Source organism: Coffea eugenioides, chromosome 11 (genome assembly GCF_003713205.1).
Source record: "Coffea eugenioides isolate CCC68of chromosome 11, Ceug_1.0, whole genome shotgun sequence".
NCBI lineage: Eukaryota > Viridiplantae > Streptophyta > Magnoliopsida > Gentianales > Rubiaceae > Coffea > Coffea eugenioides.
This window is the reverse complement of record NC_040045.1, coordinates 36,040,604-36,055,685: the sequence shown is the minus strand read 5'-3', so window position 1 is coordinate 36,055,685 and position 15,082 is coordinate 36,040,604. Positions and strand designations below refer to the sequence as shown.

At 34.4% G+C, this 15,082-nt stretch overlaps 1 protein-coding gene across 3 annotated transcripts; it reads left to right on the top strand.

Annotated features, from left to right (window-relative positions):
* Positions 1-1,152: 1,152 nt before the first annotated feature.
* On the top strand, positions 1,153-13,505 carry LOC113751066 (putative late blight resistance protein homolog R1B-14). Of its 3 annotated transcripts, none has more exons than XM_027294924.1 (3): positions 1,153-1,671; positions 3,899-6,148; positions 13,449-13,505. In XM_027294924.1, exons 1-2 carry the CDS (start codon positions 1,225-1,227, stop codon positions 6,116-6,118), a joined length of 2,667 nt encoding a protein of 888 aa, XP_027150725.1. In that variant the 5' UTR covers positions 1,153-1,224; the 3' UTR covers positions 6,119-6,148; positions 13,449-13,505. The 3 variants fall into 3 exon arrangements, with proteins under 3 accessions (XP_027150725.1, XP_027150724.1, XP_027150723.1); XM_027294923.1 differs by lacking the exon at positions 13,449-13,505 and adding an exon at positions 6,252-6,517; XM_027294922.1 differs by lacking the exon at positions 13,449-13,505 and having other exon boundaries at positions 3,899-6,517.
* The last annotated feature ends 1,577 nt before the right edge of the window (positions 13,506-15,082 follow it).

Here is a 15,082-nt window from a genome sequence, read left to right as displayed (position 1 = left end):
GGGTAGTACTAGTATTTAATGAACATTGTTCAGTTTACATGAAACCAAGGGATGAGGTTAGATGAATATTTTGAAATGTTAAGAGAGTCTAATGTATCAATCTATGAATTTACAGGGGATGATGTGTAAATTACCCTATTTCATATGTGTTCATTTTTGTTCTTTTGTTTCCTTTAGTTTCCTAGATATCTAATCCAGATATTGGCATAAATGCCGCAAAATACATATGCATCGTATCTCGAAAACTATGTGGAATTAAACATCAATTGTTAATAATGACATATATATTAATATATTATTGGAACTTCTATGCTTAAAAGTACAATTGCTCCATTACTCACTGGTTCGACCAGTCCGCAGTCGCCCGAGAATTGAACTCCTAACGCGCATACGCAGCCCCTTGACATAGTTGATGATCCTGGCCTCGTTTAATCAATGGCTCTTTTATTGAATATTGAGAGTGTTTGAACATAGTGTTACTTAAAATATTATTTAAAATAATTATTATAACACTTTTTATAATAAAATATATGTAAAGTAAAAATATAATTAATCAGATAAAATGGTGATTAAAAATATATTTATAATGCAAGTACAAACATTATTTCAAATAATACCTTCTTGATTCAAGCGTGAACGACGTAAGAACAAGACTTTGATTGTTCATTCTCTGGTGGTTACTGTAACTTCACGCGTGATATAAATCAAAATGAGTCTTGAATTCGACCAAGAAATTATTGGTACGACAGAGTGAGGCACAAATTATTGGTGTGTTGGGATAGTATTTATTTATCTAAAAATTATTTGCTTACGTTATAAACACATCATTCAACATACTTTTTATTTTTTTAATTATTATTTTATTTCACATATATCACATCATAAAAGTGTTACAATAATTATTTCAAATAATCTACTATCCAAAACATTTCAGACAAAGTCATATGCGAAAGCAAACATTCTTGTATCATCTATATATTTATATTTGGTTTCCCTAAAAAAAGTTATATTTATTTCTTGATAAAGAATTAATATTATAGAACAACGACTTTGGGCCGGTACCTGAGTCAACTTCTGGTGAAGTTGGCACCTAGTATTATTTAAGTCCCGTTGGAGACTGATCATGCTTAGTCTACACAACAATAACCGAACTCCATCAACCAACCTTAGTAGATATAGATCAGGGAGACAGAGAGGGAGGGAAGAGGGGGTGAGGAGAGAAAAATGTCAGAAGCTGCTGTGAGTTTTGTCTTAGAAAACTTTAAGCAAATACTGCTCTATAATGTCCATTTAATAGCTGATGTGAGGGAGAATGTTGAGGAATTATGCAAAGAACTTAAGGTCTTGAATGGCTTTCTTAAGGACTACACTGAAATGGACAGCAGCATCGAGTCCCTGAAGGTGTTGCGGAGAGAGATCCAAAGGGTGGTAACCGAAGCTGAAGATGTGGTTGAAAAATACATCGTCCAATCCTCGCAGCAAAGTGCCAAGAAAGGGATTGACAAAATACTCAAAGCTGGCAAATACGGGAGCAAGCTTCACGAACTGGGGAAAGAAATTGAAGCAGTCAGTCGAAAAGTGAAGGCCCTATATGAGGAGAACCGGGTGGGAGCTCGCTTGGAGGCGGCACACATCCAGGAAATGGCCAAAGAACGTGCCAAGAAAAAGCAGGTAAACTAAAGCTATCACCTATCTCTCCTTCCGATTATGGCTTTGCTGCCGTTTAGATGTTTGGATCGATATTTTCTTGAACAACAAAAAGAAACAAGGGAAAAGAACAATATTGGTGCGAGTTAGGAAATTGAATTTTGATCTGTTTGTCGTGTTATTCTTGATGATTCCTGCACTATTAATAACATTATTGGATTTGGATGTATGGTGCATGCCAGAAAATATCAGGGGTGAAACTACCTTTGATCCAGCAGTCAAAAGAAAGTAAGATGTTAATTTTAGGCATCGAATTTTGAAAAAACAAAAAAAAAACTCTTTGTTTTTTTAACTCCGAATAATGTGTTGAAAGTCAATGTTTACACACGTAGCCGCACATATTCTGATAATGATACATATACAAACAGTGTGTGTACATATACAAACATGCATATATATATATATACATACATACTATATATATGTGTGTATATATATATATATATTTATTTATGTACCCTTATTGGCTAAAGTAAGGTGTTCATTTTAGGCATTGAATTTTGGAAAAAAAAAAACTCTTTGTTTTTTTAGCTCCGAATAATGTGTTGAAAGTCAATGTTTACGCATGTAGCCACACATATTCTGATAATGATACTTGACAGTGTGTGTATATACATACATGCATATATACATATATAACATACATATATATATGTGTGTGTGTATAAGTGTACCCTTATTGGCTAAAGTAAGATGCTCATTTTAGGTATTGAATTTTGAAAAAAAAAAAATCTCTCTATTTTTTTAACTCCGAATAATGTGTTAAAAGTCAATGTTTGTGCATGTAGTCACACATATTCTGATAATGATACTTGACAGTGTGTGTGTGTGTATATACACATTTACACATATACACATTCACTACCTATATAAATTATAAATATATATATATAACATTCATAACACATACATATATATATGTTATATATACAGATATTATATATATATATATAACTAATAATCACAAGTATAACGATGCTTTAAGGATTTGGTCTAGTGGTGATTTTTTCAATATAACCATATCTGCTATACTTTTTATTTTCTAGTTATATAATTTTTTTAATCTCTTGTATTTTGTTTTTTACCATGTCAGTAGTTATAAGAACTTTTTTAAAAATTGAGTTAAAATGAGATTTTTTTTTTTTTTGAAAGATACATGCCAGCATTAATAGAGTTGAAATAGAAAGTGACTAAAGATCCATCATGAATTGTTGCACCTACATATTTTAGTTATTAAAAATTTTATTTTGCTATATCCTATTATTTGCTTTCACTTGCCACGTGAATATTATAATATGTCTCGATCTCCTATATAACAAGGTCGCCATAGGGGAACCCTTAGCATATTGTTTTGTCGAATTTATACGTAACAACAAATTTTTATCTATCAATCCTTTTTAAATGGTATGGATTTTAGATGCGCAAAATTTACCTTTAACACTAATGTTCTTCTAAAACACTCCTAAAAGTAATCATCCAAACGGAGCCTTAAGCGAAATTGGTTGAAAAAACAAGGACGCATACAACAAATCAAGGTCCCCCACTTATATAGAAGACAGAAGATGCTGTGTTTAGTTTTAGTAATCTCCCATTATTGATGATACTTTCGTGCTACAAATTTTCAAGTTAAACCGAGTAGATATAGCTCTTTGATTAAATACATAATCTACGTTCGCATTAATGCATGTTGTATATTGGCACAAGGGTTTCAACACAGATATCTAGTTATCAGGATAGATTGCAGCTAAAAATCTTCTCTGAAAGATACGAGCAAACTAGTGAAAAAAATTATGAGAACGTGCTCATACAAAATTCTTATATCACAATTATGTTGACCAATTATTTTTCTAGTTATTCTGTCTTTAAATTCCCCATTTTTTAGATTTTTTTTTTTGTGGATACGATAGCTTCCTACACTATGGAGAGGGAGAGGGGGAGGGGAAGCGCCTAAAAAGATCCTGGGGTAACCTGGAGGGGAGTGAACCACTACCGGATCTGATGGTTGCACTACGCACCCTTCTGGATTTTTTAAACAATGCCATATTTAATTGTGGCAAATTGGTGGGAAGCAAGGTTTGAACCTTTGCCACCCACTCCACCAAGCCTTAATGCATTAGTGGTTGCCACCATTTTCTAGTCATATACCAAGTTATGAATATTATGGCAAATACTTTAACTTGTGTCCCAACAGGCTCCAACAGTGGAGGAAGATAACGTGGTTGGATTTGACGCTGCAACTGAGAAGGTGATCCAGCTTCTCACTGGCGGGTCAAAGGAACTGGAGGTAATATCAATTGTTGGAATGCTTGGGCTTGGGAAGACAACACTTGCTAAAAAGGTCTTAAATGACCCGAAAATTGAATATGATTTCTTTGCTCGGACATTTATCTATGTTTCTCAAAAATTTGAGAAGAGGGAGGTGCTCCTTAACATTCTGGGTTCTATTGGCCAACTCACTGAAGAAGTGAATAAGATGCCAGAACCAGAATTAGCAAGACATCTTCGCAAACAACTAGAGAGCATAAAGTACTTGATAGTTATGGATGATGTCTGGGAGGACAAGGATTGGGATGTGCTCAAAGTAGCTTTTCCAAACAACAAGAAGGGAAGCAGAGTCTTGATCACTACTCGATTCAATCATGTGGCTACCCATGCAAATCCTACGAGCGACCCTTATCGATTGGATTTCCTAACTCCCGAAGCGGGTCATGAGTTGCTCCGAAGTAAGGTTTTTGGCGAGAACAAGTGCCCAGAGCCACTACAGAAGTATGAGTTGAAGATAGTAGACAAATGTGGAGGACTTCCCCTGGCAATAGTGGTGATTGCTGGGATCCTCATAAAAAAGGGACGGATCCCTAATTGGTGGTCGCGAGTTGCTGACAGCGTCAATGACTATATTTCCAGGGATGAAGAGCACATTAAGGACGTAATAATGCTGAGTTACAACCATTTGCCTTACCACTTGAAACCTTGTTTTCTCTACTTTGGTGTCTTCAGAGAGGACTTTGACATCCCAGTCTGGAAGTTACTGCGGTTGTGGATCGCTGAAGGATTTGTGGCTCAGCAAAGAGATTTAAACTTGGAGGATATTGCAGAGGAATATCTGGAGGAACTTGTTGACAGGAATCTAGTTATGGTGGGACAGAGGAGGTCAAATGGCCAAATCAAAACTTGTCTTGTCCATGACACTTTGCGTGACTTCTGCAAGGAGGAAGGCAAGGAGGAAAACATCTTCCATGAAATTAAGAAGGATGACCGGGAAATCTTTTCATCCAAGAGCCCAACCTTGGATGATTGTCGTCGTTTGTGCATCAATGCTAATGTCATGGATTATATGTCTAAAAAACCTTCTGACGCTCCTGTTCGCTCTTTCTTGACTTCGGCCAAGGAAGAAACTGCATTGGATGCTAAACATGTCTCCCTTATCCCAAGAGCATTCAAATTGCTTAGAGTGTTGGAAGCAAAGTCACTGAGATTTGCTGTGTTTCCCCCTGATCTGTGCCAACTAGTTCTCTTGAAGTACATTTCCATGTCTTGCAAACTTGACATCCTTCCGCCTGCAATGTCTACACTGTGGAGCTTGCAAACTCTTATAGTAGACACAACTGCACGTACTCTTCAAATCAAATCAGACATATGGAAGATGCCACAACTGAGGCATTTGCATACAAACGCATCCACTTCTTTGCCCTGCCCCACAACACCTAGATGTGAAACCTTGGTAAATGCAAATCTTCAAACCTTGTCTTCCATCTCACCCCAGAGTTGTACAAAAGAATTGTTTGAAAGGACTCCCAAGCTCAAGAAATTGGCCATTTGTGGGAAATTGGCCGTACTTTTTCAGGCCAATGGCCAATCCAATTTATTTGAAACCCTCTGTGCATTAGATTTCCTTGAAAACTTGAAGCTATTGAACGAAGATGTGTCCTCCCCATTGAAAAGGCTTCCTCAAGAACACAATTTCCCGAGCAAGCTGACAAAGTTGACTCTGTCAAAGACTTTGCTGCCTTGGAATCAAATGTCCATCTTAGGAAAGCTGGAGAATCTTGAGGTTCTCAAGTTAAAGGACAATGCGTTTAAGGGTGATAGGTGGCGAACAGAGAGTGGGGGATTTCAGAGCCTCCAATTCCTGCACATTGGAAGCACAGATTTGTTGAGCTGGGATGTTGCAGCCGCGGATCACCTGCCTGTACTGAAAAGTCTTGTTCTTAAGCACTGCTCTTATCTTAGTCGACTTCCACCCAGCCTAGCACATATTTCCACCCTCCAACTGATTGACCTCAGTTGCACCAAGCTTAGCGTGGCCTCCTCTGCAAAAGACATTGAGAACTTGAAACTGAAACAAGCCCAGCAAAAAGGCAACAAAAGCAATAGGTTTAAGCTCTTGGTGTATCCCCCGGATCATTTGTGACTGCCACATCTTCCAGTGCTTCTTTGACAGGTTAGTAAAGTTCTTTCGCATGTCTTCTTCTCCTATCTTTTTTCTTGATCATCTTGTGCGCTACGACGGTGCCATTACCCTCCTTTTTGTCTCGTCTTTTCAGAAAGTTTATGTGCTTTTTGGCTGAAGGAGAGAATTTAATTTAAGAAGCAACCCTGTAGACGTCTTTTCTTAACATTGTATTGCATTCATAATAACTTCCAGCTGCAGCTTGAAAATTATACAAGTTTCTTGTGTGTTTTCCATGTACTGGGAAGTTAGCCATTTATAACTTTCCCTCTTTTTTTTTTTTGGTTGTACTTTTACTTCAATAATCTACTACTTTTATTCTGTACCCCAATAAAAATGAAAGCTGAATCTGTTGAAGTTTTTTCTTTTTTTTTTTTGGCTGCTTCTGCTAAACTCGAGTTTCCTTTTTGTGATATATTGTCCCCGTTAAATGACAATATTTTCTAGTTTCTCACAAATAATTTTGTAAAGGGCAAATTATATTTTACCCCCTGTGGTTTAGCCTTTTTTTTACATAACCCCCATATGGTTTCAAAAGTTATATATAACATCCTCACAATTTGGATTAAAGTGTTAAAGTGTTAAAGTGATGAAAATAGTCACTCGTAACGGAATTTCTAAAAATGTTGAAATTACCCTTATAAATACATGACACATTAGCCCCGTATGATTTTTATATTTTACTATATAACCCCCTGATGGTTTAATATTTTATCATATAACCCCCTTATGGTTTTCAAAATATACATATAACCTCCTTTGGTTAATAAATAATTTTCAACTTTACATAAGGGTATTTTTGACATTTTAGGTGACTCCGTTACAAATGGTCATTCCTGTTACTTTGACACTTTAATCCAAACCATAAGGGGGTTATGTATAGTTTTTGAAACCATAGGAGGGTTATGTAAAAGAACGTTAAACTACGGGGGGTAAAGTGGAATTTGCCCTTTTGTAAAAGTATCAAAAAGTGGCCAATTGCTACTATATTATCAATGATCCTGGAGGCATGGGATTCAGGTGACTTTTGGGTTTTATTTTATTATTGTTTTTAGCAAAACCCCTTAAATTTTATTAATAATTGAAAGAAAGGAGGGGTTCTTTCACCTCAATATTTACCTTTTAATTTTGAAGGGTCATAACCATTAGTATCAGAGTCATCCATTCCTCTCAATTGCTCCCCTAACAAAAAGAATTGAGAGTTGAACTCTTTTTTTTTTTTTTTCTTTTAAGGCAAATTGAATAATGAATGTGATGTTGATTAGGGCATAGGCTGTAACTATTGCAAACAAACATGTGTACGTACACACGCATACATATCCAAGTAATTTTTTGTGTCAAGCAATAAAGTACTTTACGCCACCATACCCAACCAAGCAGTCAAATGAACATGAATGGTTAGATTAACTAAACAAATAAATCTTTGAATCTTTCAATTGCTTTCTGAATAGGGTATACAAGAAGAAATTAAATTTGCAAATTCTACTAATTACCAAAATTTTAAAACAATAACGTGGACATTGACCAATTTTGAAAATTAATTCATTTTGAAGTAGAAATTTGTTTTGTCTAACTCTGTTGATATACAACTGGGGACTTAAATAATGGAACAAAGGAAATCTGGGCTATGAAATTTCAAAAGAGAGAGATGGATTGGCAGTTGGAGGTTGCAAAGAGCAGGGGCAGAAAAGGAGGTTTAGGGCGTCGGCAGAACGGTCAGTACATGGAGGAAGAGTTGATGGGGCTAAGGAGGTTAAGGCTACCACCGTGCAGAGAGACAACGAGACTGGGGAGAAAGAGGACAGATAGGAAAGTGGCGATATAATTGAAAGCAGGGAAGGAAAGGCAGAAGAAGAAGGAGAGAAACCTATAACTAAAAGAATGAGTTACTGATCCAGTGGGTAACCTACAGCCCACTTTGTCTTAAGTGCAAATATGTGGCTGTCAAGACTTCATTTAGGCTTTTTCCTTTTTTTTTATTTTTACAATAATAAGAGAGGAGTGAAATTTAAAAGGGGAGGAAGGGGTACGTAAGGAGATTTGAACCCTGGTCTTCTAACATCAAGTAATAAAGTAAATAATTAAGTAACTGAGTTTTGATATGAAATATTTTGTCTCTTGTTTACATTGTTCGTATCAATGAGGACATGCAACTATTTTATTCGGAGCAACGAGCTTGTACCTAGGTGAGTCCAGATTCGTGCATGACTTTGCGTTCAGTTTATATTTGCAAACTTGCTTCATAAAATTATGTTTGGTAGCTAAGATCCCAATAAGAAAAGGACAAATGCACGTTTGGTAGCAGGCGAGATTACTACAGCACTATAGATCGAATCTATCGAAGACCTGAGTCAATTGCAGCATTTGTTGGATGCTTTTGGCCTAATTTTTGCTCTAGTTTCTGTTTGCAACTTTTTTTTTTTTTTTTTTTTTTGTAGATAGCATTTTTCATAATGTTCTTGTCAATATGAACATGACTATTGCTCCAATTTTGGCACCTAAACCAAAAACGAATTTGACCAGGATTAGCGCCAGATTTGCCTAATTTTTCCTTTTTCTCTTTCTTCTGTTTTTGGTTGACAAGCAAAAGAGATCCATTAATGTCTATGAACATATCGAAATTCTCATTCAGTTTTTGCTTTGCCTTTAAGGATGTTAATTTTGTCCTTTTGAACTCGTTGCCACGACCTTAAATGTTGGAGGGTAAATAACATATAACCTCTCCTATGATTTTATCTATTACCACATGACTCCTCTAATGTTTCAAAATATCCATTTCGTTCCCCTATAATTTTATGTAAAGTGAAATTTGGTGGAAAATAGCAATGTAACATTGTTAGTTAAAATATCAATAGTGCCATCACTTAAATGTTAAATTAATTGACTATTTAACTATCTTGTATAAACATATGAAGAAATTACTTGGATAAATACAAAAATCACAAGAGAGTAAAGTGGATATTTATACAAATTGTAGGAGACAAACAAGTATATTAAGATTTTATCACACATACTTCTAAAATGCGTTTACTATGAATGTCGTAACTGATTATGTATTTAGTACATTTTCCACTCTACACAAAATCACAAGAGGGTTATGTGACTATTTTAAAACCTTAGGGGAATCATCTGGGCGTTTTGTAAAACTACAGAGGGTAATAAGTAATTTAACCAATGTTTAATGATTATTTATTAGATTTTCCATGTATCTAAGTTGCAATGCCATTTTGGTTTATAGAGTCAATGAAGAATTGCAAGACCAAAAGAAGCAACGGAATAGGGATCATATGAGTCGAGTCACTCGCGAGTTGATCGCAAGCAGTTCATGTCAAAGCTTGACTCGAACTCGAGTTTAAAGATACTCAACTCGTTAACTCGCGAATTGATTTGATTTTTTATTTTAATTGTGAAATTACATATATATTCCTAATATTTTATCATTTTTAAGAAAAACTTCTATTTTATTCATTTTTAAAAAGTAAAATAATTATTTTTTATTTTTTTAAGTTCAAACTCGAGTTCGACTCGGCTCGAATTTGAGATCGAACGCAAGTTCGAAATTTACATTGAGAGTTTGTCGAGTTCGAACTAATGTTTTGAAACTTGGACTGTTAATTGAATCAATTTGTCGAGTTCGAACCGACCGATCCAGTCCAGTTTTCAAAACAATGGTTCGAACTCAAGTTCGAAGCTGAAAAACAGGGTCTACCTATGGTAATATTTATTACTTCTGAAGAAAAATTACATGTTTGGTTTCATTAAGCCTTGTTGCTGAATTTATTGTTTCCACTTCTTTACTCTAATTGCGATAGAAATGCTGTCTAATTTGGTAAGTTTGTTTTTGGAAGGTATGTCTTTTTAAGGTTGTGGTCCTGTTAAACTATGCTAAAACTATTTTTAACTTGGGATTAGATTTTGTTAGTCATGTACGCATTCTTCTCAGAAAAAATGATGTTACTTTGATGCACCTTTTCAAGATATCATAATACTCTTGCACGACTGCAAGAGAAGGCTTTTCAAGACTTTATTGTTTCCATGTCTTTACTTAGACAATTCTTTATTTGCATCTCTTGGCTGCCAATTGATTACTTCTCTCGGTATTAGTATTTTTTTAAACTTAATTTATGTATTTTGTAGAATTTTCATTGTGATGGATACATCCGAAAATCTGATTTCATCCGAACAAGGAGACAATTCACCAACTCCACAATCAATTAATGTTGTTGAGCCAATCGATTTAGAAGTTCAAGATGAAGATGAATATGAAATTGAAGGAGGTAAAAGAAAATTAAAATAAAAAGTTTGGGATCATTTTGATAGGGAGAAAGGTGATAATGGTATTCATTTTGGTGTGTGCAACTGTTGTAAAAAAAAGTACAAAACTGGTAGTAGTTATGGGACAAGTAGCTTGCATGATCATCTTAGAAGGAGTACTAAAAAGCCTAAATAAGATATTAGGCAAATGTTACTTTGAAGTGATAGTAAAAAAGCTGATGGCAAACAAGAATTGTACAATCATGTCTTTGATATTGTTGATCACATAGGTTTCTGAAGATTTGTTAATAGTTTGCAACCATGTTTCAAGATGGTTACAAGAAATACAATCAAAGGGGATATCATGAAGATCTATGAATTGCAAAAATTAAAAAATAGTAATTTCTTGGAAAAACTCAAAAGCAAGGTTGCAATTACAACTGACATATGGACTTCCAATAACACCAAGAAAGGTTTCATGGCCATCACTGCACATTATATTGATGATTCGTGGATCTTACAGAGTCAAATGTTGAGGTAAGTTTTTCAAAATTTCAAAACTTAACTTATGCTAATTGATGTTATACATGATAAAATTATTTTATTTCTTTTAGTTAGGTTTATTTATTTTCCTGCTCCACATACCTGGTAGGTGTCAAACCACCAAGATTTATTAAATATCAATTATCTACTCCCCAAAAGTTAATGAGTATAGTGTTGAGTAAGGTCGTCTCCCTACTCACAGAGAAATCCAATGGATATTAGGGGGAAAGTTGTAGAATTTCTTTGAAATTATAATTAAAATAACATAAAATAAAATAATGCAATAATATATATTAAAAATAAATTAATTATCAAAATCGAGTCAAGGAAATAATCTTGGCAATGGTTCACACAATTGATCACTAATACCAAAAATAACTCATATGTTCACAAATAAATTGGTTATAGCAATTCAACAACTGCTGAACTACCAATCGCTCCTTAATTTCTTGGTAGTTAAGGGACGCTCATTAACTACGTCCCTTGTAAAGTAGATAATCCTAGAGATGCTAATAGGATTTAATCTATTCACAACCTTAAATATTAGAAAGACCCAATTCTAGTTAACAAACACACATGTTGGTTCATTTAAACTAGATTAATTATTCCCACAACACAAATTAAACTACTTTGAAGTAATGAAATTGTATCATCTGCCACTAATATTAAACTATCAAGGATTACGAACTTGACGTCTTAATTGGCATTAAATCATTCAAACAATTGAATAGTTAGCCAAATTATTCAATTAAACCCAAATGATAGTAACCAGTGAAATACAAGAAATAATTAAATACTCATGAACATATAAAATTAAGTACAGGAAAAATTAAAAAGATCTCACAATTGATCATGACACCGTGCCTTGATTACTTCTCAACTAGACATAAATTTAACTCCGCTCCATGAAGAAAATGCAGCCAAAGATAAAACAATCATTAGCTCTTGAAATTTCCTGACTTCACGGATGCACCCACATTCTTTCTTAACAAATTTTCTGAAATTTTCTCTTTTAAACTTTTTTTAATCACGAACCCCTAAATTCAGCACCAAAGTCAAATTATAAGAAAAATCAGCAAAATAGTACAATAATTTGGCAAATTATGAAAGTATTTTCATAAATAAAGCACCTATTAAATTCACTATCAATACCAAAGAAGTATTGAGTGATATACTTATTATTTCATTGATGGATTGGAATGTTGATCGTAAACTATCCACTATTACTCTAGACAATTGTTCCACCAATGATGACATGATCAATTGTTTGATGGATAATTTTAATTTGAATGATTTGTTGATGGATGGTTTGGTGCTTCAAATGCATTATGCTGCTCATATTCTAAATTTGATTGTGAAAGATGGGTTAGAAATGATAATGAGTGCTATTGAAAAAATTCGTGATAGTGTTGTGTATTGGACTGCTTCTACTGCAAGAATTGAATATTTTGAAGAAACTGCTCATCTATTATGCATTTCTTGTACTAAAAAGTTATGCTTAGGTTGTAAAATTCGTTGAAATTTGACTTTTCTGATGTTGCAAATAGTTTCAATTTATAAAGATGTATTTCCACGGGTTAAAGTGTGTGAAAATACTACAGCAGTTTGCCAACTGATGAGGATTGGGTAGCTTGTAATGAAGTTTGTGAGAAGTTAAAATTGTTCTATCAAGTAACTGAAATGTTCTCTGGTACTCAATATCCTACATCCAATGAATTTTTTGCAAAAGTTTATGACATCAAGGTATCATTGGCTCAATGGATGAAATGTTCAAATTGTTTAATTAGAGTCATGGCAGAAAAGATGATGGCTAAATATCAAAAGTATTGGGAAGACTTGCAATGTGATACTTGGTATTGCTGTAGTTTTGGATCCGAGGTATAAAATGAAATTGGTCTAGTATTATTTTCTTATCATTTATGGTGATGAATCTTGTATGAAAGTTGAAGAAATCCACCAAAATTGCTATTCGTTGTTTCTTGATTATCAATCTCAATTTAGTTTGGGTGAAATTACATTAATTTCATCTAGTGAGCATGCATTTGGGCATTGTGATAGGAATGAAGTTGAAAAAGATCCCTTTGATGATTTTGATAAATTTGTTGCTTCCAATGCTGGAAATTTAACTTCTAAGTAGGAATTGGATTTTTATTTGGAAGAAAACGTATCACCAAGGGTTCCGACTTTTGACATACTTGGTTGGTGGAAAACACATGGAGTTAAGTATCCTAATTTCCAAAAAATGGCAAAGGATATTCTAGCCATTCCAATCTCGTGTGGCATCCGAATCTGCATTTAGTACTTGTGGAAGAATAATTAGTTCTCACCGATGTTGACTTTATCATAATACCTTGGAAGCCTTGATGTGTATTCGCACTTGGTTATGGATTGGAGTAAATGTAAATCAAAATTTTGATTTCTAATTTAAAATAGTACAACCTTTCTAGTATTTTTTATTTATTAAATGTGTGACTATTTCTTTATATTGGTCTAGCTACTTGTTCTACATCGGAAAGGGGATCATGTGCTACATTACTTGATGAAGAAGAAGATGTTGATTGTGTTACAGAATAAGTAAATGGTAACTTTCTCTCTCTTTTCTTTTTTCTTTTGTCTATTATTTTTGACTGTTTCATAGTCATGTCTTTATTTCTCAATAAAATAGTCATATGTCATCTTTGTTTTGGTGTCATATTTACAAGATGTCAAATGTGGGGGCTGTTTTAACATGTGAGTTACCACATCATTGGGCTAATACTAGTGTTATTTTTTTTATTGGTTGGCCTTTTTATAGCTTCATTCCTCTACTTGATTTTGTTGCATTTGATGTGTTCTATTTTTGTGCATATGTAGAATAACTGTGTTCAGCCAATATTCCAAAATAGTAGTGGTCTGTGGTCTGTGGTAACTGCTAGATTATGTTGTCCAAGCCCCACCAATGGACGTGCCGGTTTTACTAAGTTTTGTTCTCTTTCAAGAAAGGTGATTGGTTCCTTTTTTCTATTGTTCAAGGAAGTATCCAAGCAATTGCTATTAGAAATGTTTGTTGGCTTTGTTGGATGTTCTGACTTCTGAAAGGTGTTTGGTAAATGGGTATGAGAGTGTGTGTGAGGCTATACATATATATATATATTGTTTGGTAGACCACTATGGAAATGAAAGTGTTAGATTTTCTTCTTCATCATTTCTTACTTATAGCTTGAATTTCAAATAAATTAGCTCTTAAATAGAATGAATATCATTCCACTCCTTAACAAGACGAGTAAGGGAAAATAACCAAGATGTATTATCATAATGAGCTCTGCAATTCCAATCTCAATTTTGATTCCAGAATTTGAATCAAACACTTCCTAAATGGTAAAAGAAGAGAAGACTAAAGACTTGTTCAAGTGTTTTAATTATCCTCTTAACTGTCTCACCTCGTGAGGTGCCTTTATTCGTGTAAGCGTCTATTATGTGGAAAGAAAAAAGTTGCACCAAAAAACTTCTCACCCGGTACCAAGTCAAGAATTGACGCGTTATTCATTTATTTCTGCTATTTCCTTTCAAGAAAGACCACAAACTGAGAAGCGAAGCTATTAAAGTTTGCATTTTCCAATTGACTAAAAGGCATTGGACCATAATACTCGTGGTATTATGAATCCAGTCCGCGCTTAACCAATTAATGTGGTGGAGCATAGAAGATGATAGAATCATCGTGGATGGCCTGCTTCCGTTCATTGGTTAATGGTCAGAATCGTAAATGGCTCCATGTTACTAGAATTTCCCCAACTGGACTTTAATTATCTTCTACCCCACAAATGCATAGAATAACTGTGTTCAGCCAATATTCCAAAATAGTAGTGGTCTGTGGTAACTGCCAGATTATGTTGTCCAAGCCCCACCAATGGACGTGCGGTTTTACTAAGTTTTGTTCTCTTTCAAGAAAGGTGATTGGTTCCTTTTTTCTATTGTTCAAGGAAGTATCCAAGCAATTGCTATTAGAAATGTTTGTTGGCTTTGTTGGATGTTCTGACTTTTGAGCTTGTTGAATCATGAACGTGAGAAAGTGAGAAGGCCAACATTCAATTGTGTTTGCATTTTTTATATTTTAATGGCTTGTGAATAGATTTTAGTAGTGTGCTGGCT

Excerpts from the sequence above, each read along its gene's own strand:
- LOC113751066 (XM_027294924.1), top strand. The coding sequence starts at position 1,225 with ATGTCAGAAGCTGCTGTGAGTTTTGTCTTAGAAAACTTTAAGCAAATA. Across the intron at positions 1,672-3,898 it reads AACGTGCCAAGAAAAAGCAG|GCTCCAACAGTGGAGGAAGA; the intron begins GTAAACTAAAGC and ends GTGTCCCAACAG.